The 24,120-nt window shown below is 41.6% G+C and overlaps 2 protein-coding genes across 3 annotated transcripts; one reads left to right on the top strand and one right to left on the bottom strand.

The window, feature by feature from the left end:
* Positions 1-30: 30 nt before the first annotated feature.
* On the top strand, positions 31-11,418 carry LOC310713370 (uncharacterized protein C8orf89). Of its 2 annotated transcripts, none has more exons than XM_083517425.1 (8): positions 31-290; positions 2,231-2,282; positions 3,636-3,796; positions 6,166-6,295; positions 8,155-8,244; positions 8,835-8,945; positions 10,282-10,346; positions 11,116-11,418. In XM_083517425.1, the coding sequence occupies exons 1-8, from the start codon at positions 251-253 to the stop codon at positions 11,253-11,255; spliced, it is 789 nt and encodes a 262-aa protein (XP_083373551.1). In that variant the 5' UTR covers positions 31-250; the 3' UTR covers positions 11,256-11,418. The 2 variants fall into 2 exon arrangements, with proteins under 2 accessions (XP_083373551.1, XP_083373550.1); XM_083517424.1 differs by having other exon boundaries at positions 35-290; positions 6,163-6,295.
* Positions 11,419-12,509: 1,091 nt separating this feature from the next.
* Positions 12,510-23,130, bottom strand: RPL7 (ribosomal protein L7). Its single transcript, XM_083517446.1, has 7 exons — positions 22,998-23,130; positions 21,701-21,806; positions 18,673-18,839; positions 17,051-17,188; positions 14,593-14,702; positions 13,727-13,937; positions 12,510-12,564 (listed from the first exon to the last, which is right to left on the bottom strand). Exons 1-6 carry the CDS (start codon positions 23,009-23,011, stop codon positions 13,729-13,731), a joined length of 744 nt encoding a protein of 247 aa, XP_083373572.1. The 5' UTR covers positions 23,012-23,130; the 3' UTR covers positions 12,510-12,564; positions 13,727-13,728.
* Between the last annotated feature and the right edge of the window lie 990 nt (positions 23,131-24,120).

Here is a 24,120-nt window from a genome sequence, read left to right as displayed (position 1 = left end):
ATTGCGGCTCCCTCCGTCGCCTAGCAACCAGCGGCAGGCCTGCTCGCCCGCCCGCGCCGGCGCTCCAGTAGCCGAGGCCGGCGGGGCAGAAATGCGGCCGTTGGGGTCTCGCGCGCCGGCTGCCGCGGAGGGCCATGAGGGGCCTCAGCCTCCTCCCGTCCTACAGAGGCGAGGGGGCCGAATCTTCGGCCGCCGTTGAGCCTCCTTCGTCTTTTCCCCGAGCGAGCGCGGTGGTGGTGGAAGGGCCGCTATGAGCAGGAGCCAGCAGCGCATCCACTTGGAACAGCAGGGTGCGTGAGTGCTGCGGGGGGGGGGTGTTGTGGGGGGGCAGAGGAGAACTGCTGCAAGTCCCCCCCCCCCCTACCTCTTCCCCTAAAAGGAAAGGACGCTGCAGAAGGCGCTGGTGGGCCACTCTCCCTGCTTGGCGTGCGTGCAGCATGGCGACCCAATTGGTCTACTTTACGAGGTTGTTGTGAGGGATTAAGGTGAAGCTCCCCGGGCGCTCTCTTAACAGGGCGATGTGTCCCATTGAGCTAAATGGGGTTTATTCACAAAGAAGAGAGCACAGGATTCTAGCCTAAAGCATTTTGCAAATGCTGGGTATTGAGAAGAGGCATGTTAGTGGGGTTCAACCCTGCCTGAAACTACTCCCTTATCACGTGGGGACTGATAGGGAAGGGCACTCTGCACGTGCTTGAAACACTTCTCACCCTGCAGTGGGGGTTTGCATATCATTCCGAGGTATATTGTGTTAAAAAACAGGGTTGCAGGAATGGCACCTGACACAAACAAAGGCGTGGGGCTTCCACTCCGAAAGTAAAAGATACCTAACAGTTCTGAGGACTCGAGGAAACAAAAGTCAGCAGTGGTAAAATAGAGCAGTGGGAATAAGAATTGGCCTGCTGGGAAGGGAGTTTGTTTCCAGTGAGGAGTCATAAGGGTAATTTCCCCAAAATTGTATGGTGGCCCAGATTAACATGGGTATGGTTTTGTGTGGTGTGTTTGTTCTGAGGTAGTGGAGAGGGAGTGTGTGGGCTTGAGAAACTTGTAGGTTTGAGAGATGATAGGGGAAAATTTATTTGATTTAGATTTGCTAGAGTAAGTCAACTGCTAGGCTGGAAAGAGCAGAGGGCTGAAAATTTTATTTATCATAGTTCATGTAAAAAGAGACCATCAGAAATGTAATATAAATGTTTTTCTAACAAACTTTGAAATCTATGCCTTTTGATGTATTGTACATAGGGTTCATTTTTTATAAATTTCCTAGAAATTTCAGCGAGTACAAAATAGTGTGACCAGTTAATTGGGGCCAACTTTATGCATCCTTTCTCACCTGTGCTTACATAGCTGCATTAGATCTCTTTCCAAGCCCAATTCAAAGTGTAGATTGTTACCTTTCTGTGGGGAATCTTTGGTCTACAGGTTTAATTAGGTATGCTAGGCCTCTCCATACCCACCTACACCTAACATCTTATATGATGACACCAGGTGCAGAGCAGGTGTATGTGCACCTGAGCCAAAAAGAAGTTTGCAGGCACTGCTGATCATCCACACCTGCAAAGCCCAGTGCAGCTGATTGGTTGTTGATGCTTTGTGGGCTGTGTAAAAAATGGGGCACCTGACATCACTATTGTGTCAGGTGATTGATAGGTGGGTGAACTCATCTCCTGGCTAGATCCACTTCCTCAACCTTGCTATAAAGCCTTAAGTTGTGTGCGGCTGGTGATAAATGGTTATAGAGCTGTCCCAGTTGTACCTCTGATATGTAATATTCTCTCTCAAGAAGTGTAACAGGTTCCAATTTTGATGTCTTTTTGGCATCTGAAATTGCAGCAAATTTTTTAGTTTTAGTGTTTTCTGCTTGATCTTTGAGGTTTTTGCCGCAGCTTCTATGATTTATTGTATTGTTTGTATGCCAGCCTGAGAACCCTGTTATTGAATGATGGTTTATAAAGTGACAAAATAAGCTATAAAAATTCCTTAAGTGTTTTGTTAATAGATATTATATCCCAATCACACTCCTTTAAATCGGTGTTCCGACCAAATTTTGGTTTGAATAATATGTTGTAGTGCATCATTAAAATGGGGGAGTGTGCTGTCTAAAGCAAAATTTACCATTACTGGTAGAATATTTACTGTTTTTAATGCAAGTATATTTAACTGTAATGTTACTTTAACTTTTGGTATGAAAATAGAGTAACTGAATCTGAATGGACTTTGCATATTACAGGTTCACAAGCTCCTAATGGTAAGCTGCCAGAAATCTCGTGCATCCCTGAATGGTAAGTATTTATTTAACTTTGCCCAGTGGTCTAAAATTAGTGTTCTAAAATATGAGACAGTGTTTTTAAAATATGAAAGCCCAACCCAACTTGATTTCAAGAGGTTGGTTTTTGGCTAAGTGCTAGGGCTTATATACCTTAACTTAGCATCGTTCCATAACTCCTAACTCCTCATTCCTCACTCTCATTAATGGAGATGAGTGGTTAAGTCTGTAATCTTATATCAATGTATTATTCTGGGAGTAAGCCCCACTGAACTAAGTGAGACCTGCTACAAAGTAGACATGTAGAAGATTGCATTGTTAATCTCTTTGTAACTGAGAGGCTGCTGTTGCTTACTGCGTTTGCCACCTGAACAGCAGACTTGTGTGTAGTCATGATGCTGAAATTGCCTGATGCTGGTTCACAGGAATACTTTTGATTCTATAGTTTAGAGCCAAATATTCCCTTGTTCTATTCAACTTCTTGTTCTATTCAACTTCTTTATTCCCAGTTCTTGAGACCCTTGGGGGTTTATTGATATTTTTAAATGTCTACAAGTACTGCGCTTTCTTTGCCAAAGATTTGGACTTATTATTTCCAATTTTAGGGGATAGGGTCTTGTAAGTTTAGATTGCAACAGAAGAATTTACAATAAGGACAGCTTAGCATCATATTTTGATGATTCATAAGAGCTGTAGCAGTTATCAAAACAGGCACTTTTTAAAAGTAAAGGGACATTTGCCTCTAGTATGCATAGGATCCTTTTCTTTATGACGATGCATTTTGAACTTTCTTTGGCAATCTATCTGGTTTTCTCACTGAGAATATCAATGCAAACTTTCCTGAAACAGTTTGTCCATCCCTGTTGCTAGCCCTGTAAAATGCATGCTGTTGATTTGGAGTATGTCTAAAGATGCACTAAAGATCATACTGGGTAATAGTGAGGCTGTACATGTCTGAACAATGGCTTGTGCTCGGTGTGCACCCTAGAACATTTCTCTTTTCTTTGTAGCACTCCAATATTCCATGGCTGAAATTGAGTAGTTTCTCACAAATAGATAAGGAAAGAGGTAGCTAAATGTTACAATATTTGATTGAAAACAGTTTGTGGCACAATTCTGAAGAAGCAGTAAGTTGGCCATGGAGAGACGTCCTTCTGAGGAGTAATCATGTAGGGCAGTCTTCCCCAACTTTTTGGACTAGCTTCCATCAGCTTCAAGGGAAGGCCAACAGAATGCTTGTTTGAAATATAGCAATCCTTGGTTGACCCACTTACTACTTGAGAAATACCTGTACCAGACAACATGTGAAAAGCATTTATTATTTTTGCTTTTGTATCCCCTCTGGTGTTCACTATTATGTTTGAAACAGCAGACCTGTCATTTCTCAGCCACCAAAGGAACAAAAATTGCCAATCCTAAAATCTGACCAAAGATTCCTAGATAAAAAAGTCTCCGGAAAATCATTTGGGGGTCACCTTTTCGAGAATAGTTGGAAACATGCAGTGATAAAGACAAAAAGGATAAAACAAGGTAAGATGTTTAAGGTTGTCATTTGATAGTTATCCTAGGCTACATTTCATAAAAAGGAAACTTACCAAGATTTTTTAGTGTTGGAATTGCCATAAAGATCAACCTAATGCCTATTTCTGGGTTCCAAATTGTCATTAGTTTGTGGACTGGAATCCACTGACTAATGGCAAATTTAGGTTGAGCAATTATAGTGGATTTCGTAGTTGTGTACAACAAACAAATTCCTTTGCAATAAGAAAAGTGATGGGAAATACACTGAAAGGGGATAACAATTGCTTGATTTAAATACATACATCCCCACAAACAAATCAAAATCAAAAGTTGTTAACAAACTGGTTGTCTGGGAAGGTACCTATGTAGTTTTTCCTTGCACTTTTTGTTGTTGAGCGTTATCTTCCACTCCTTAAAATCAATAGTTTGCCCATTGAGTTCAAAAGAACAAGAATTGTCCTTTAAACTGCTGTACTGCACACCCTCTCCAGATATTGCTGTTCTTCTCAGTCACTTTTGATACCGTTAACGATAGTATTCTTCTGGATGGGCACCCTGGTTTGGAAGATGGAAGTGATGTTCTGATTGGTTCACTTCTGCCTCTCAAGCTGTTCCTAGAATGTGATAGTTGGGAACTACTGCTTGATCCCATATAATTTCTTCTTTGCTGTTTCATAGTGTTTTGTCTTGCTCCATACCTTTTTCATAACTAAATCACACTTTTGGATAAAGGCCATCAGTGTACTGATGACACCCAGCACTTTCTGTGTGTCTCTTGTTTTATCAGTTTCAGGTGAGGGAGTAGAAGTGCTGAGGAGGTGCCTGGAATCTATAATGGGCTGAATGTGGGTTAATAAGCAAACTCAATCCCATCAAGACAGAGGTTCTGTGAGTAGGTGTTTTGTCTGTTCAGGGAGATAGTGTTCAGCTTGTTCTGGATGGGGTTACATTCACCCTAGAGGTAGCTAATGTGGTACCGAAAATGTAGTTGAACCACAGCTCCTATCATCACTGACCTGCTGACTTGGACTGATGGAAACTGTAGCATAACAACATGTGGAGGCCACCTCATTAGCTTCTGAGTACACATTTTGGGGGTACTCCTAGATCAGACATTCTACTTGGAGGCCTTGGAAGCTCTGTGGCAAGAAGTGCCTGTCCGCAGTGTAGGCTGGTGCACCAGCTGCGGCTTCTAGACAGAAATAACCTGGCCATAGTTATTCATTCCAGGTAACATCTAGGATTGAATAATACAATGTTTTGTGCCTGGAGCTGCCTTTTAAAACGGTTAAGAAACTGCAAATGGCTCACAGTACAGTGGTTAGGCTGCTAACTGTAACTGATCATTTTAGAAGTATTACGCCAATATCTGAAGAACTTCACTAGTCCATTTTCCACATGCAATTCAAAGTACTTCTGAAATCCTTATGTGACTTGGTACCTGAAGGAACACCGCTTTCCATATCAATCTGCCTATGTAGTGAGAGTCTTCAGAAGCTCTCTTCTGGAGCTCTCTCCATTTGAGGTAAGGTGTGTGGTGACCAGAGTGAAGGCCTCTTCTGGTTGTGGTACCCCATTTGTTCTTTCCCAAGGGAAGCTTACCTGATACCAGCATTACTATCTTTTCAGTGCAAGCAAAGACTTTTTACTTTCCCAGGCTTTTTAATATATTGCTGTTTTTAATATGTTGTGTATTAGCATGTTTTTGTAAATGGCACAAAAGGATTGCTAAAGGGAGATATATAAACATTCATTTGTAAATAAAATAAATGTTAAGGTAGTCAATGACAGTTTTTGTTCTAAAACAGTAGGTTTTTTGGGGGGGGGGTTAGTGATGACATTATTCCAGGTTTGACTGCCATTCAGGGGTTCTTAGGATTGCTGCAACTTGATCCGCTTACCTGGGAGTAAGCCCCATTGAACTTGGTGGAACTTATTTCAAAGTAGGCATGCATAAAATAGTGCTGTTATCTGCAATCGCCCTGCGATGCATTGTGTTCCAGGTAGTGGCTCAGCGTAAGGAACAGAATGTGCATGTTTTAGATACTGGAGTAAGTTTCAGCTGTGGATTTGACATGATGAATAGATGTTATGTAGTTAGTTTAGTGTAAGTGTGTATATTTAGAAGGCATTTCCGCTTTTGACGATTCCTGACTCTATAGGTGGCTGAGAACATAAGCTTACTGTAAGGGAACTGCTCCTTCTGACTTGGTAACCCCACAAGGACCAGACCAGTTTTCTGTGCCCAGACATGTCTCTTCAGAAGTCTCCCATTGACCTCAGTGGAGCAAACTTCTAAGCAAGTGTAAGACTGTAGCTCTAGCTAGTTTTGGCCTGATGTTCCATGTACGCTGCTTTGAATTATTTCTCTTAAGCAGAATATACATCTGCATATGGCTTGAGAGACTCTGATGAAAATGCTGCAATGCCAAGTCTTGCTCAGGCAATACCAAACCTCTCTCCCGTTGCACAGAAGACACAAGGTGCTGCTCATTTATTTCCAGACAGGTATACCTTTATAAACTCTATTATTGTATGAAATGTATAGATGTTTCACATACAGTGGTGCCTCGCAAGATGAAAAGAATCCGTTCTGTGATTCTCTTCGTCTAGCGGTTTTTTTCGTCTTGCGAAGCAAGCCCATTGAAGGATTAGCGGATTAGCGGCTTTTAGAGGCTTTTAGCGGCTTATCTGCTGATCGGATCAGCTGATAAGCGGCTTAGAAAAAGGGGGGGAGGGGGAAAAAACAGCAGGAACTCGCAAGACATTGTCGTCTTGCGAAGCAAGCCCATAGGAGATTCGTTTTGCGAAACACCTCCAAAATGGAAAACTCTTTCGTCTAGCGAGTTTTCCGTCTTGCAAGGCATTCGTCTTGCGGGGCACCACTGTACTCAAAGTGCACTGCACAGGTATAATTCAGAGGCAGACTTCAAGCTGAGGAATTTCTAATAAGCACATCTCATAAAATTTCATGTACAAATTTATTTTAAAAATAGCAATAGAAGATGGAATTTTAGCTCCATTTCTGCATTTAAAGTCAAATGGATTGAAGATGTACACTTCTAAAATATGAACAGGTCATGATATAGTGACTTGTATAAATCATCATGATATTGGGGAAATTCTATTACTTCCAAATGTTGTATGAGCCCCAATTCAGACATTGGCAAGTAGGCATATAAGCCAGTCAGATGGTTAAAGCTGTTGCTTGTGATCATCAGTGATCACCTGTTCAGAGGAAAGGGGAAGATTATTATTGGGTACTTCATACCCAGACTGGCTTTGTTTTTTGTTCAGAGCAAAGGGAATCACTTGCCATTCAGTCACCATCTTGCCTCAAGCTTAGTAGTTTCACATTGGCTTGTTTCAAACAAGCTATGTTTTGTCAGTTGCAACAAGGAAACAAGCTGTAGGTAAGCAAAAATGGAAATGAAGTGTTCCACATTCTACCTCATAGCTGTTTGGAAGAGACCAGTTTGTTCTGACCACACTAAACTGTGGTATAGGGTGATGTCTGAATATGGCCAGTGGGAAACTGCAAAAACCTCAGTATTTTTAAGTGATCAAGTACTCATCTGTGCCATAGGCTTACTGCTTTAGGTTTGGTTTGGTTTGGTTTTATAGACAAAGCTTATGCCTGTACAGGGTAGTGTTGTTTCCCACACATAAAGTCTCAACTTCCTTAATGGTAGTTTACAATGTTTCATTGTTTAATGTGGTATGTAACTGAGAGGCTTCTCACTAACTCTACAATTGAATCAACTGGAGAAATGACAGTAACCACAAGTTTCCTAAAGTGAACAGAGGATAGGTTTTTGCCCTTCTCCCCTTCATGTTTCTTTTAGTGTAAGTTGCCCCAGAGCCAGTAGTAGAAAGCCAAACAGCAAGCATGTATTTAATAAACACATGTTTAATTTGGCCCCGGAAGTTCTATAAGTATGTGTCTTACCACTCAACTATACATGTATCATTAAAAAACAATTTTTAGTAGAAACAGGAGTGGATGAATGTACTCTTCATGTTTTTCTCATAGCTTGTTGCATACTGCAGCTGGGGTTGGGACAGGATCGTTTAAGGCAATTCCCAGAAGTGCAGACAATTTAGTCTGTTGTAGCAAAAACTACAGGGCCACAAGGCACTTTAAATCAATATATGTATGGCATAAGGTTTCACTGACTAGTCAACGTAGTGTTATGAGTTAGAGGTCAGAGAGAAATATATGACAAAGAGCCCTGTTTTATTTCTACCCAATTATGTATCTGTATCTGTTGACCAATCCCATTTATTTGGGATATGTTAAAAAATTATAACACAACGTCTAACCATTTAATATTATATAATTAGATACCACCTTCTTTTGATTTTAGCTGTTACAGTAATGATGACCCTGGTTTGCCACCTTTTGTGCTTCCATGTACTTCATCACAATACTTTATTGAAAGCTGCTACAAAAGCAGGCAAGTTAATTTTACTCTTTATAGTTTGGATTCAGAATTATGTTCCTGAAGGGTGAATGTTGGCATGTCCGACTGGGCTTTAGTCGGCCTCAGAGCTCCTTCCCCTAGGGTCAAAAGAGAGGCAAGGCCTCCGAGGCAGATCTGCTGTCCACTCCCCACTGCAGCAGAACCTACTGATGTCAGAGCTCTACTGGTAGGCCTCAAAAGGAGTATTATTAAAAGTAGATGCAGTGAAGCAGACATACCCAGACCTGCAACATGGACCCTACACTAGGGAGAAAACTATGGCAGCAAACCTGTAAAGGGTGGAGGAGTGCTGCTTCATCCTTACTTTCTCCCTGCCAGTGACAGCCCAGCAGGGCACTGGGTGAAATTGCCACCTTTGATTTCCTTTCCCATGTCTTTAAGATTGTGCCTTAAAATGACTTGACACTGGTAAAGAACGTGGTGTGCTGGTGATGTGCTTTGTGAACCCTTGGGCCATAAAAACCACCCTCACAGCACTATGTGAAAAATAAGTGATGCCAGGATGGTTTTACTGTAAAACCTATTGCTGTCTGAGATACTGCTTTTTTTTTCTTCTCCTGCAGGGGAGATACAGCCATGGGGGATGCTTATAAAAGAGGGTCGTTTACTTGGAAACCAGGCCCTCTGAAGACATCTGGTATGCATGGTGGAGCTGGAGAATTAGGTGCTGTAAGGTAAGGCAGTATGAGTGGACCAGGTCTTTCATGAAAAACAATGTTGGGAGTTACTTTAATTTATATATTTAATTCTGTCTCTTCACCAGACTGTTTTCTAAATGTTTATTCCTGAAACAACATAATAGCGAAAGAGGGAAACATGACTTGATCAAATTCATGAAAATAAAGGGAATATTTATTTTAACCACCTTTAACTGTCCCGAAATGGTGTTTGGCAGACTAGTCCACCTGCTTGCCTTCAGCAAGGTCACTGCATGATGTGCCCTTCACCATGTCTTGGGACCTTACTGTGGGACACAGGAAGTGGAGAGGCAAGGATCAAAACTCACTCAGACCTGGGGCAGTTCCAGACTGTTGCTATATTGTGGGTGGGATTGAACTGGGCACCGGATAGTTAAGCAGCTTCCACATTTTAGCCTGGCCCATCCCCATGATAGTCTCTGGACTCAGCCCAAGGGGTTATCTTTTGTTGTGATGCTGGGAAACATCACCCCCTTGCCAAAGGCTCATATGTACAGTGGTACCTCGGGTTACATACGCTTCAGGTTACAGACTCCGCTAACCCAGAAATAGTACCTCGGGTTAAGAACTTTGCTTCAGGAGGAGAACAGAAATTGTGCTCCAGCGGCGTGACAGCAGCAGAAGGTCCCATTAGCTAAAGTGGTGCTTCAGGTTAAGAACGGACCTCCGGAACAAATTAAGTACTTAAACCGAGGTACCACTGTACACCCACAAAGCGGCAGGGGAAGGTAAAAAAAAGCAGAGATTTAGAATCAGCAGAGCTGGTGTCATCTCGCTTCCTGAAGCTAGGCAGAACCACAATGAGGAAGGAGAGCTCTCCCATGTAGTAAAGGCTTGTGTAAAGGTGCAGTATTGGCCTACTTGAGCTGGTGGAAAGAGTTACTGAGTCAATACTTTTCTCTGCTGGAGGAAAATGTTATGACTATTAAAACAGTACGATTCAGAAGCAGTTCCTATGCAAATTTTATTTCCCAGCAATGCTTGCTGTCCTATAGCCGCTCAATTCAACTCTATGAACCCTATTTTTTAGTATTCATTTATAGGTCTGCCCTGTTAATATTTACCTAAATCCCCATGCATATTAGTCCTTTCAGTACAAAGGTTCTGATACTTGTTGAGTACTACTAGGAATCTGGATGGAGATTCCTAAAGAAATACATTTTGATGCAGGAATACTTATATGGCATTGATCAGCATGTTTTTTCATCTCAGCACACCGCTGGGAAATTACACCATTGCAAGTCACCTTAATTGCCATAGTCCATAAATATAACATTCTATTAATAGTATGTTCTTGTGCAAATGTTTGTAGGTTGAAGAAGTATAATCGGTGTTCCAGCCTAATTTCATTTCCAGAAGGATCCAAATTCAAGCCTGGTAATGTATAGTACCTAATATATTTAACTTCCTACCATCTGTCTTCACCAAGATGCATTTCCTAGGCAAACTCATTTTCTCACTGCTTTACTATGTGAACTTTCTTGCATTTTGAATATTGTTGCTGTTATAAACATGTTTATTGAAGGCCTTGTTTTCGTATGTACCTAAGGGACAGCATTTCTAGTCATGTTTGTAAAATGTTTCAAAGGCTTAATTCAGCTAATTAACAAAAGGCAATTACTGATACAAGCTACTAGAGTTATTCTAGATTTATTCTAGAGTTGTTTTGGAATGAAAATATATTGGGTCATATTGCATTTTTATGGTCACAAATGTAATTTTTCTACTTTAATGCATACCTTGCTCAAAAGATTGCTTAGGAAAATAATAAACTAAATGGATAACATAAAATGCTAATATAGCAAGAGAAATGGGAATCTGTTTAGTTTTTTAAAAAATCCTAGGTATCTGTACTTCAAATTGATTTTTTTATGAACCTATATAAAATCATAGGCCTCTCTAAAAAGCATGGTCAGACTAATGCATAATGGGCCAGGTTTATGAACACTATGTACCCCTTTTTACTACCTTTGACGATCTCTCAGATAACCATTACAACTTGTTTCTATTTTAAGGAATAGGGTGATTTTATTCCCTTTCACTGGTTTTTGATGTATATTGTATAATTCTGTTTTAAGTACGTCCATGAGAGGGGCACATTATACTTTGTACACACTACTAAGGGGAGTTTCATTTTTTCTTCTAGGTTACCATTTCACAGACCCTGTCACTGGAGCTCCTCCTCAGTTCCTCCAGCGGCTTTCTCAACTGGCTGCATTGGAATGTGAAACCATACATCAAGAGAGAACAAGAAGACTCAGGAAGGCCAAGAGACAGATGATGTAAACAACGTACCAGGGAAGGAACAGGCTCCTTTGAAATCATGTAAAGTTACTATTTTCTTGTTCACGTCTATCAAATTCTTTCACAAATACTATGTTGATCAACAAACCTCACAATTAAGGGAAAAGGGGAAATATGTGATTAATAAAGCTTTTTTATGTTTGTAGTTATATTGCCATTGTAAAGTTTTTGAACTGCATCTAATGCTGTAGATGCAGTAGCAGGTCAGCCACCCCTTCCCCGGAATAGTGATAGAAAAGTCAGAGTTGGAAGGGAACCCTGAGGATCATCTTGTCCAATCTTCTCTAATGCAGGAATCTCAGCTAAAGCTTATGTCAATGACAAACACCCAACCTCTGTCTAAAAACCTCCAACAAAGCAAGAGTCCTTTTGTTATTGAAAGAAAATGCTGTCTGACTTATCCTGTTAGCCTGCCTGCTGTTAACACATTACAGTGGTGCCTCGCAAGACAAAAAGAATCTGTTCTGTGATTCTCTTCGTCTAGCGGTTTTTTCGTCTTGCGAAGCAAGCCCATTGACGGATTAGCGCTATTAGTGGCTTATCGGATCAGCTGAAAGAGGGGGGGAAAGGGGGGGGAAACCCGCAGGAACTCCCAAGACATTTTCGTCTTGCGAAGCACCTCCAAAACGGAAAACTCTTTCGTCTAGCTAGTTTTCCGTCTTGCGGGGCACCACTGTACTGGGTTTGGGTTGCTTAACTTCTTAGCCCTTTGCTATCCCCAGGATAGGCTGTGATTTATTTCATCAAATTTATATACTGCTTTACAGGTTTCTTAAAAAAAAAGATCAAAACCCCAAAGCAGTTTACAAAAACAATAAATTTATCAGTAAAATGAATTAACAGTAATTTGAAATGTTATAAATGACTAAAAGCAAATTAAAACTCGCATCAGCTTTCTAAACAATTTTTTAAACAGTAGGTGCTGACACCACAAGCTGCTGTGTGGATTTCCACCAGCACTTCTCTTTCCCAGGGCCCATTTCATGTTCTAGGACAAGGGTGATCATCATAGCTCCTTTTCTGAACCAAGCATCTGCCTACTCTTCTGACTGGCAAGGTCATTTAACACCTTGTTGTCAGACAGACCTTCAGCTAACAGGATCTTTGTGTAGGTTAACCATAGCTTAGAGTTCTCAATAACATTCATAACTTACTGTTTGTAGCTACCTAAAATTAAAAGGGTTGCAGAAGTACTCTGACTGCCAGTCAATTTCAGAGCAAGGAAGAACAGCACAATTTCACAGAAGATTTTTTTTATTAACAATGCATAGAGATGTCATCTGCTAGGCCCCTAGAAGAGAAGACAAACTCAGATTAGAAACATTTCAATTGGTGAATATTTTTCAGAGAATTTCAAGTTGGGCTGACAGCACACATTTCAGTGTTTTACTTGCCTTTATGTGCACACAAAAATCACTTTCAACCAAAAAGCCACTTATCTGGCTGCCTGTGGTGACTAAAAAATAGTAAAAGATGTGTTTCCCATAATTTCCTATATACCCAACTCGGTATACTACAGTAATTAATTATTACTCTAAAACACACAGTGTATAACCTAAAGTGCAGTCTAAAGTCCATCTTAACCAACCACCCAAATGATTTAAAATAGCACAAATAGAGCAATGGGGGCATAATTTGTTCTCTGAATAAGCAGCTTATGGCTTTACAAAGGGAAGTAACAAAACTGCAATTCAACAGCTAGACAAACTGCCATCCACACCCACATTTGCTAACAATTCCCCCTACAAACCCCACACCTAAAGAACTTTAACTTGATTTTCTGGAATATCTGAAATTTTAAAGATTGTATAGCTTTATTGTATTTTTAATCCTGCACATTGGGGCAGTTTGGTCTAAATAGTTTGTTGTAGAATTTTGCCATAGTTGTATCGCAATATACTACTTTATCCTGTGGGAGGCATGCACAGTATACTCACATGCACACAGAAAGACATACACAAGTTCCTCCCCCATCTTCTGATCTTTGCAATGTTGGGCTGAGATGCCATTGCATTTCCTAGCTAGGAGAAGGGCAAGGAAAGCCCTCTTACTTGATTACAAAGGCACTTCTTCTGCCTCTGGCAGGGTATCATCCCTAGAAAGTCTTAGTGTGCACAAAACAGGAAGGAACCTTAAGATGTCATAGCTTTGGTATTGTGGCTGAGAGAGAAGTGCCTTTGCAAGCTAAGACTGTGGATTCACCAACTCTAATCCGTAAAGGTATAAGGAGCTCCTTTAGGAAGCAATACAATTAACATGTGATGCTCAGTTTCCCATCTGGGAACTGACCATGACAAGATCTGCTTAACTTTGTCAATGAATTCCCAAGACTCCCTGATTCCACATGAAGAAAATATTCTACAACCTGAAGCCTATATCCCTTGTGTACAAAAGATGTGTGAAGGAAACCCTTGCTACAAGTTTGTATTTTAGTGTTCTCCAGCCCAGCATACCATTAATTCATCCTCCTTATGAGCCGGTTAATCTGGTCTTCCCTGTTTCCTGCATCACCACCTTCTACAAAGTGAATAGTTTTCTTCTTCATTCCACCCCGTGGAGAAGACAGCTTGAATGGCCAGAGAAAGTTGTTTGCTGCTTTGAAGTTTTTGCCAACAGTATAGATTTCATGGATCAGATCCTCCATGCAAATGATGCCGTGTTTTTCTAAAAGTAGAGTTAGAAAAGGTTCAGAGTACAAAGTGCCTTCCCATTCATTGATTGTTGCAATCATCCTGCGGGTAGCTGAGAGAATGCAATTTGCCAAGTCACCCAAATGAGAGCATCGCAACAAAAAGAAACTGGGACATGGGAAATGTATAGCACTATACACTGCACGTCCAACAAAATGGGCACATTTTGTCACTACTGTAAAGCCAGAATGTCTATCACTCAAATAGTATAACTTGATAGTGGCACTCTTGTATTTGTTTGACATTAAGTTAAACTGAAGTTACTTTTTTCTATTGACTTCTAACGCTAAACCACAATCTTATTAGGCAAGAGCTGGTATAGTGTAATGTGGCTAGACATGAAAACCAGAATGTGTTAGGTTCAAATCTCAGCTCACAAACTGACAGCCTTCAGCAAGCCACTGCCTCATTACTCCATCTTGCAAAAATGGCATAATACTGGCACACCGTTAGAGAAAAGTTAGAGAACATCAGTGAAATACTTTCTATGTAAATGTAAAATGTTATGCTCAAGTTGGCCAGCAGGATTGCAAAGAATAATTGTCTCAGACGATACAAGAATGCAATAAGCTTGCAGATGTAGCGATACACTAAAATAATCCAGTACAAGTTGTCATAAATTTACTTACCCAGGCATCTTTTGATGAGAGAGTTATCTGTCAAAGCAATGCGCTGCTTGTTGATCTTCCCATAACCACGCTTGTAGATCAACTCATGCACAGATTTCAAGTTGGGGTAACTGGAACAAAAGATAAGACATGACAACAGCACTGCTAACTTAGTAACATAATGAAAATCAGCTGCTTGAATTTCTAAGTTAAAAATATAAAAATGTGTATACCGAATGCATGAGTTCATTGGCAATATTGTGTTGTCCTCAATACCTTGCTGTTTGTCCATTCAGTACACATCTGTATCACAGCCAACTAATTTCTAAAATTAAGTAGCTGTATCCAGACATAAGCTTTTGGATTTGAATGCTGGAAACAAAACAGCTCTCTCACAAGGAATGAAAATTAGCATGGACAACTTCTGGCACACAGTGGAAGATTGCATTGGACAAGGCAGAAAGGAGGGTGTTGGGGGGGAAATAATTTTTAGCCTAAGCAGGAAGGAAATCTGCTCAGAACATATTTATGACAGAGAGATGCCAGGGGAGAAATAATGGCTTATATTATGTATTTGTTTATTAACTAATTTTCTACCCTCCTCTTCTATTGCAATCACAATACAAAGGACAATGTACAAAAGTTAGACTCATAATTGGAAGGTAAAGGGACCCCTGACCGTTAGGTCCAGTCGCGGACGACTCTGGGGTTGTAGCGCTCATCTCGCTTTATTGGCCAAGGGAGCCAGTGTACAGCTTCCGGGTCATGTGGCCAACATGACTAAGTCGTTTCTGTTGAAACCAGAGGAGCGCACAGAAACGCAGTTTATCTTCCCGCCGGAGCGGTACCTATTTATCTACTTGCACTTTGACGTACTTTCGAACTGTTAGGTGGGCAGGAGCTGGGACTGAACAACAGGAGCTCACCCCATCACCGGGATTCGAACCGCCTACCTTCTGATCAGCAAGCCCTAGGCTCTGTGGTTTAACCCACAGCACCACCTGCGTCCCTTCATAATTGGAAAGCATACATTTAAGTTCTGACACAAACTTAAGTCAGTAAAATACAAGCATGAAGTAGAGAAAAAGCATCCAACACAAGTCTACTATAACCACATTAAGATAACTTAACCCAGCAGGCCAAAAGTTTGCCAGATCAAAAATGTTTTCAATAAATGGCATAAGGTAGGTGGTTTTTTTGGGAGGGGGGCAAACTTATTGAGGCAGGTATTTCTGCATTCTCGACAGAAGGGATAGATGTCCCAACCAACTATGCTTCTACTACCATTAGATTGCAGTGAAGAGCCTATGTGAATCTTAAAAAGACAGGCTTATATGGGAGGAGAGCTACTACAGGTATCCTGGAGGCAAATCTTTTGGCCCAGAATTAGTTGCTGGGAACTATTACCACTTCCAGGACCATAGGAATTATTCACTATTTTAATACAACACTTTCTCATATAGGAGTGATACTTTTAATTGTACAATCATACTGAATTTTGTTGTTCAGCAGGAACTAGAATGTGGTTTCCGGTATAGAAATGCCACACTGGAAGTTTTCATCAGCAAGAAAAAGTATCATTTACCAACCTATACTCTAGTCCATAGCCCTTTGGATAACATAGGCCAGAAAGAGCCAACACCTGTATTATCATGAATTACTGTACTTCTCCAAACATTAGTCCAGAGCTAAAACTATCTAGCCCCTTATGTATTACAAAGATGAAGTTATTATGGAAGCAGACTTGGTATGAAGTAATCAACTTGGAGAAGATAACCAAGGTAGTTCCTCAAACAAAAATCCTTTCACAGGATTACTGGCAGTAAACTTTGCAATTCCAGACATTACAAAGTAGTTAAAAGTGACAAGAGGGGAAAGAGGCATGAAAGAGAACTTTGGTAAACAGATGAAGGTACAGTGGACCCTCTGGATACGAACTTAATTTGTTCTGAGGGCCGTGCACACCCAGAAAAATCTGTATTGAGACACCACTTCTACGCATGGTGTGATAGAGCGCTTCTGCGCATGCGGTGGAAACCCAGAAAAATACTTCCAGGTTTGCCGCTTTCACAAGCCAAAGTTTACGTTACTCAAGAGTAATGTAACCCAAGGGTCTACTGTACATTTATTTCTGTTACACATTCTGTACGGTATACAAAATAGTAACATTAAATGCACATGAAAACTTGTTGCATCATTCCACACAAGTGAAACTGCAAAGAAATATCTCTTGTGGGACATTAGCTGGTCATACATGGGCTACACTATGGATCAGTGTATTTTTTAAAATGCTGCCGACCTCATTATGCTTCAACCTTCTAAATATGTATGAGGCAATGTTCAGTCTGCGATTGCAGCACAGAGTAGAACTTTCTGCTCTGGAGCAGGAGGTGTAGAGACTACTTCACCCAACGCAGACAAGCATAAGGCAACATATATAGGGAACAATATATACCACTAAATTTAAGATTCAACTTACCCCCATGCAATGTAAGGTTCAACAATCCTCAGCATGTTAATGGATGCTTTGTTGAGTTTCACAAATGTGCCATTGAAAATTTGACGCAGGCGAAGAAGCTGCAGTACCTTGCGAACCTTGGGACTAACGCCATTAATTCTAAAAGTGTAGTAAAACAGGTTTCTTTTCAGTACGGTCTCCAAACAGATTTAACTACCAGCTACTTCCAATGAAAGCTTTTATCATATTAGTAAAACATGTAACACTCCAGATAGCTGAACTTACATTATAATTAACATACCAATGACATTTATTTTTAATGGATAGCATTAAAGATAATTTTGCCCCCCCCCCCCAGAGTCCACGAAAGGATTAAAAAAATCCTACCAAAACACAGTCCTTGCCCATTTCAAAATAAGGAGCATTTAGAAAAAGTGGCAACCGTTATGCAATCAAAGATAAGGAAGAGGCCTTCATTGTGTTAGTAACCTATACAAATGATTCCCCCCACCCACCCCAGAATTTCCATGGAGCAAACTGTACCACCTTTCATTTTTCAGGCGAAGACATGTTTATTCTTCTTACACTTCATTTTTTAGGTCAAGACATGTTTATTCTCCATACTCTTCCATCTGTTTTATTGCTACTCCTCTGCCATTGTGGCTCAGCTGTGCTCATATTCACAGAAAGCTACTACTGTTGGTAGCAAACTAAACCCAAACGAGGTATTGAGAGGGTAGAACACTGGCAGCTTTTGAGCACCGGGATCTAAATATGCTAAATACCATTCTAAATGCTACTTTGGATGCTATTAATGAATTATTTTATTAGCCATCACAGATTCTTAGCCAGTCAGAAGGCTTTCAGCGAGAAATCAAAATAAATTAAGTGACTAAATTACACCTAGACCATAAGCAGAACAAAGCACTCATGCATTTTTAACTCAAAATGAAGTCCGAGCGTGCTCAGTGGAGCTTTCCTCAATATACTAAAACTTGTGGGATATTACTTAAAAATACAAAGCAAAAAGTTATGCTCTTTCACTTTGAAATCAATTAGGCCTTAACACTGATATAAGGCTGAAAGTCTTGCTCTGCATTAAGCCCAACGTGTATAATTTGAATGTTAAGTAAAATTATATTTATTTATATTTAATCATTCATGCATTAAATTTATATACCGCCCTTCATCCAAAGATTTCAGGGTGGTTCACAAGATAAAAATACAGGATAAAAGCACAAATATTTGGAACAAAATCAAAACTACTACCACCCCTCCCCTAAACACATTTAAAATATTTTTATTTTATTTATTCTGAAACCTGGACTTCATGGAACTTCCCACCAGCTGGTCAATTCTCTAGGCACACAGCTTTAGAACTGTTTTTATCTAAGGGTAACCTGAATAAAGAGGCTTCTACACAAGGTATTTTTGAATTAGTCTCATAAAGGACAGTGCTGCTGCAAAGGCTTAGGTCATAGAAAGGATTGCCCCTCAAACAGCTGCAACCCCCAGCACCCTTAACAAACTACAGTTCCCAGGATTCTTTGGGGGGGGGAGTCATGTTCCTTACATATACAGTGTGGGCGTGAGACCAACTGCTGTTAATTTATGTGATATCACAACACATTTGTTCATCTTACCCTCTGATCCTGATCACAAATGCCAGTTTGGGTTCAGCAGGTACATAGTAATTGCCAGCTTTGCGAGCCATGCGGGCCATGCGAATTTCGCGCCGGTACATCTGCCTGTACTCTTTGTGGTATAACTCAGCCCTTTTATAGATTAATTTTCGTTCAGCAATTCGCAACTGAAAACAGAAGAGAATATTATTACATTTCCTAAGTAAATATATGCACATCTTTGTCTCTGTCTTCCTTCAGAGGATCAGGACAGCATACCGTATTTTTCGCTCTATAACACGCACCTGACCATAACACGCACATCGTTTTTAGAGGAGGAAAACAAGGAAAAAAATTCTGAATGAAACAGTGGATGTGTCATTTTTGTGCTTCATGCTGTGGCCACAGACATGTGATCTGATGGTGAATTTGGGGTAGCTCAATGCAAAGATCCTGAGGATCCATGTGGATCCATGCTTTTTAACCACATTTTTGCACCATTGCAGCCCCAGGCAACAGTGGGTGTGTGATTTTGGGGGGGCAGGCTGCTATGTGATCTGATGGTGAATTTGGGGTGGCCCAATGCAAAGATCCTGAGGATCCATGTGGATCCATGCTTTTTAACCACGTTTTTGCACCATTGCAGCCCCAGGCAACAGTGGGTGTGTGATTTTGGGGGGGCAGGCTGCTATGTGATCTGATGGTGAATTTGGGGTGGCCCAATGCAAAGATCCTGAGGATCCATGTGGATCCATGCTTTGTAACTACATTTTAAGTGGGGAGTGAAGGAAAAACACAGAAGGGACAAGAGAGCGTTGTGCAGAGAAGCAGCTGGCTAAGAAAGCAGGAGAGGGATTTTACGGGAGGGAGGAAAGAAAGGCAAAAGTTTCCACAAACCGAAGCCAGCTTTCTCTCTCCTCCTGCATGTTTTCTGGCTGCCTGCGAGGAGCACAGAGAGGAATTACTAGAAGGAAAGACCTCTGCTTTCCCCTCTGCTTGCCTGGAGGGGAGGGGATTTGCCTGCTCTTTGTTCCGTTTGAGCAAACACAGCAACGAAACAGAGGAGGGTGGGCAGTAAGACCCTGAGGCAGAATGCAGGAAAGCTGCAACTTCCTCTTTTCAAGTTTCCCTCTGGGACACAACGCACGATTGATTTTTGCTGATTTTTGTTCCTGCGCTCCCCTAATCGGCTCCAGGGACCCCCCACATTCGCTCCATAACACGCACAGACATTTCCCCTCCCTTTTTAGAAGAAAAAATCTGCGTGTAATAGAGAGAAAAATACGGGGAGGCAAACTAAGGCCCAGGGGCCAGCCCAAACTGGCCCACGGAAGGTCCGGGAATCAGCGTGTCTTTACAGGAGTAGAATGTGTCCTTTATTTAAAATGCATCTCTTGGTTATTTGTGGGGCATAGGAATTCGGTCCCCCCCCCAAAAATATAGTCTGGCCCCCCCACAAGGTCTGAGGGATAGTGGACCAGCCCCCTGCTGAAAAGGTGTGCTGACCCCTGGATACATCATTCTCCCTCATTTATTTAGTACAGTGGTACCTCTGGATACGAACGGGGATCCATTCCGGATCCCCGTTCGCATCCTGAAGCGAATGTAACCCATGCCTGTACGAGTCGCAATTCGTCGCTTCCGCGCATGTACGTGATGTCATTTTGACCGTCTGCGCATGCACAGTGAAATCCGGACGTAACACATTCCATTACTTCCGGGTCAAAGCGGAATGCAACCCGAAATCACTCAACCTGAAGCATATTTAACCTGAGGTATGACTGTACCTTTATATCAGTCTTCCATCATGGAGTCTAAAGTTTTTTCCAAGTGGTCTCTTATCCAGGCACTGACCAGCTCCAGACCCGCTTAGCTTCAGCAGTTATCTGCATCAGATACCCTCATCATGCAACCCAGAGCTTTCCAAACTTTTCATGTAGGTGACATACTTTTTAGACATGCATCATTTCCCAACACAGCAATTCAGTTTTACTAACAAACCATGGGTTAAACTAACCCCTTTCCAGCGCTGAGCGCGTTTGCACAACTAACCTATACACTGCAATCGACACACTAATGTGTCGCGACACACAGTTTGGAAAGCTCTGATGTAACCTCACTGAAAGTAAGCGGCCTAGTGAGCTTCATAACTGAGTAGGGATTTGAACTTGGGTCTTTTGAAGTACTAGTCTGACACTCTAACTACAATTCCACACTGGTTCTTACCTTTATTAACCTGTAATAGCGCAAATGTGGGCGGAGTACTATAATTATCAAATAGCTTCTTTTTTGTGTGTGATCAGTCTATGCTGGGTGCACACATGCACATACATAGTTTTGATGGTGCTTGCTTGGAATGAATGCTTACTTGCTTTTCTTATCTTGCTTTTTTAAAGAAGGGGGGAGCAAGGTAGAGCCAAGGCTGGGGGAGGTGAGTTTTGTAACTGAGTGGTTAAGGCAAGGAACCCCTTCAATGAGATGCAAGAAGAGAATGGATAAAGGGCATTTGGTTAAGAGCTTTATAATCTCTATAATGAAAAAGGCCACTGATAACCATCTCACTAATATATCTGAAAGATGTTGAATATGTATGGGAAAGGTGGCTCTGGTGCCAGCTACAGCTGCTCATGGGAAAGAAGACATAAGCCAGAATGAGGATAATATTGTTTCGAGATATACACTAAGTAGCGGAGAATATTAAAAAAACTAGATTTTTGATCCATATATTACAAGCTTTTTGCAGGCAGATCAATCTGCCTAATTTTATAGAGCCACAAAAAGTTAACAGGCCAACTACCTAAGTTGTCACACAAAAATCCAATTTTGCAGCTTAATGGTATCCCCTCTTAACATACCACATGGAACATTGTTACAGTATCAAGGCAAAACAAGCCACTTCCATCAAATTGCATCTAGCACAACTCCATTAATAAAAGCTGCATTAATAAAAGCTGTAATCCTGCATATACTAGGAATATGCTCCACTAAACACAATAGGGCTTATTTCTGTGTAACATGCATATGGACAAGACTGTTAAGTTATATTCACCTTCTTTTGGACCAACAGCTTTTTCAGACGTTTGGCCTTCATATCAGCAAAAGCCTTCCGTTTCTTCAAAAGGCTCTCGGGAACCGAAGGCAACTTCTTCTTCGCTCTACATTAGAAAGCAAAAGACATATACATCTTAATATGTATGTTTCTTCTCATGCATACTGCACACAAAAAGAAACAACCTAATAGCCATACAATATCTTTTTAGACTTGTTAGTAGAAAACTATTGCAGCTGTACAACACTGCATTATTAACCAAATTACTTTATTCAAACTTTTCTCTCCAGAGACAGGTTTATTGCTTTCCTGAATTTCCAGATATCAAGCAGTTTTGATTTCCTGAGATATAGCTATGTGAAACTCATTGTTACCACTGTTGGTAGTTATAAACATGTTTAACAAACCAGTGGCCTGCAAAGCTGGAGTGTTTGTTTTTTTTGGGGGAGATTTATAAATTATCTTAAAATCCCAAATTATAATACTGGTATTTTAAAAGCAAAACTACTTGCACCCCACTCCTGGAAAAATAGTTTCTATAAAAATAATTCCAGTGTAATCTCAGGGCCATGGGTTCGAGCCCCATGTTGGGCAGAAAGATTCCTGCCTTGCAGGGGGTTGGACTAGATGACCCTCGGGAACCCTTCCAATACAACAATCGTATGTATGGTTAACGATCCTAACAGCGGGTCAAAGCCTTTTTTCCGGGACTATGCAAGACAAATACGGACAAACGCCGGTTCCCTCGGCCTGTAAAGCGAGATGAGCGCCGCAATCCCTGAGTCGTCTGCGACTGGACTTAACCATCAGGGGTCCTTTACCTTACGCAAGAAAAAGCGCTCAAAAATCCCCAAGTAACAAATGCTTCCGAATTTTCTGGCCTACCTCAACCAACGGAGCTGGGCGCGTGTGCCGGAAGGCTACAGCTAGGCCTAACCGCGCCACGCAAACTACCAGACCAGCACGGCCTGCATGAAGCGAGGCGGCCAAGTGAGTCTGGAAGCTGCCAACGGCGGTCGCGGCCTTCCCGCTCGCCTCCAGCTCCGCTCATTCCCCAGAAATGAACCCCTCGCAACGCGCCCCACTGCAACAGGGAGGGACACTTCCTAGTTCCCAGCCGCATCCCTCTGAATGAACCCCTCCGTCTCCCGAGAAAACACTCGCTAAGAAGGCTCAGCAAAAGCCTCTTCAGAATACGGAGCCCTCAGCGGCGAAGGCCGAGAAACAAAACCCAGGAAACACTTTCTTAATGTCGCGGATGGCAACGGATTGTACCGAGGAAGAAAAAGCTACTCACTCTTCGCCCGCCATGGTCGCCGCCGGAAAAGAAAGAGCTGGCGCATGCGCGGTGAACTTGAAGACTCTTTCCGCCGCCTAGTGGAAGGGACCATTAAGCGCAAAGCCCCAGCTTTAGGTGTCTCAAGCGATGCCTGTGGCGAAAAAGGAAGAATGCCTACGTAAGAGCCGGAGCTGTAGCACATGCGTAACTGTCATTAACTCCTTGATGCAGTGAATATCCAGGTGTTTGAGGGAATGAGAAAATAAGACATGACACACACACCAAATAAAAGTTGATGATTAGAACAACCTCTTTTTCCAAGCAGTGAATTTTGATGTGTGTTATATTCAGGTCTGGTGTTATAAACCAGCTTTTCGATATTGTTGGTAGACATACACGGAGTGGCGTCTTGAATTCTCAGATTCTGGGCGATTAAAAATAGTACGTTTTATATATTTCTCTTGAAGTATGTAAAGGGCATGTAGCCATGTACACTTTGCACAGCTATGCACATGGTTATTCTGTAGTTACTCCCAGTGAGTTCAGTGAGGTGCATAGAATTTCAGCCTTGACATTAGAATACTTTACTTTCCCGGTTGCCCTGCGACCGCAAAACCCAAGGAAAGTATGCTCTGGATTGCCGGACCAACGCAGCAAGGTCCACTGGGAGGCTGCCCCTCTGCCTCCCAGGAAGAACCTCATGGCAATGGGAGACCAATCTGGTGCTATCCATTGGCCAATGAAGGAGCCCCTGCGCCAGCGTTTGCTTTCCTTCTCCTTCCCGATCATTTTTCCCGTTTGTATCATGTGCCTTCGATTGTAGAACATTATAGGTGTTTTTAAGCGCTGATATGAATGATTAACATCGCTTCTTGCGTGAAAGGTGTACAGGACATAAATTAAGATGGGCACTCCTATATACACTTATCTGGGACTAAAGCCCTATTGAACACTTCTGAGCAAACGTATGTTGGACTACAGCGTAAGCACAATGAAACTCGGAGCAAATTCAAAATTGATAGATGACAAGTTAAAACTACATCTCCCAGCATACATTGTCAAGTGGGGCGGGGCAAAATAAAATTATTGCTTCAGTGCATCACGGGTTCTGTAGTCTTTGCCAGCTGTGCCTTAAGTCTAG

Source organism: Podarcis liolepis, assembly GCF_965112155.1.
Source record: "Podarcis liolepis genome assembly, chromosome: 8".
Lineage (NCBI taxonomy): Eukaryota > Metazoa > Chordata > Lepidosauria > Squamata > Lacertidae > Podarcis > Podarcis liolepis.
Note: the sequence above shows the minus strand (reverse complement) of the source record. Positions and strands in the feature narration are given on the sequence as shown.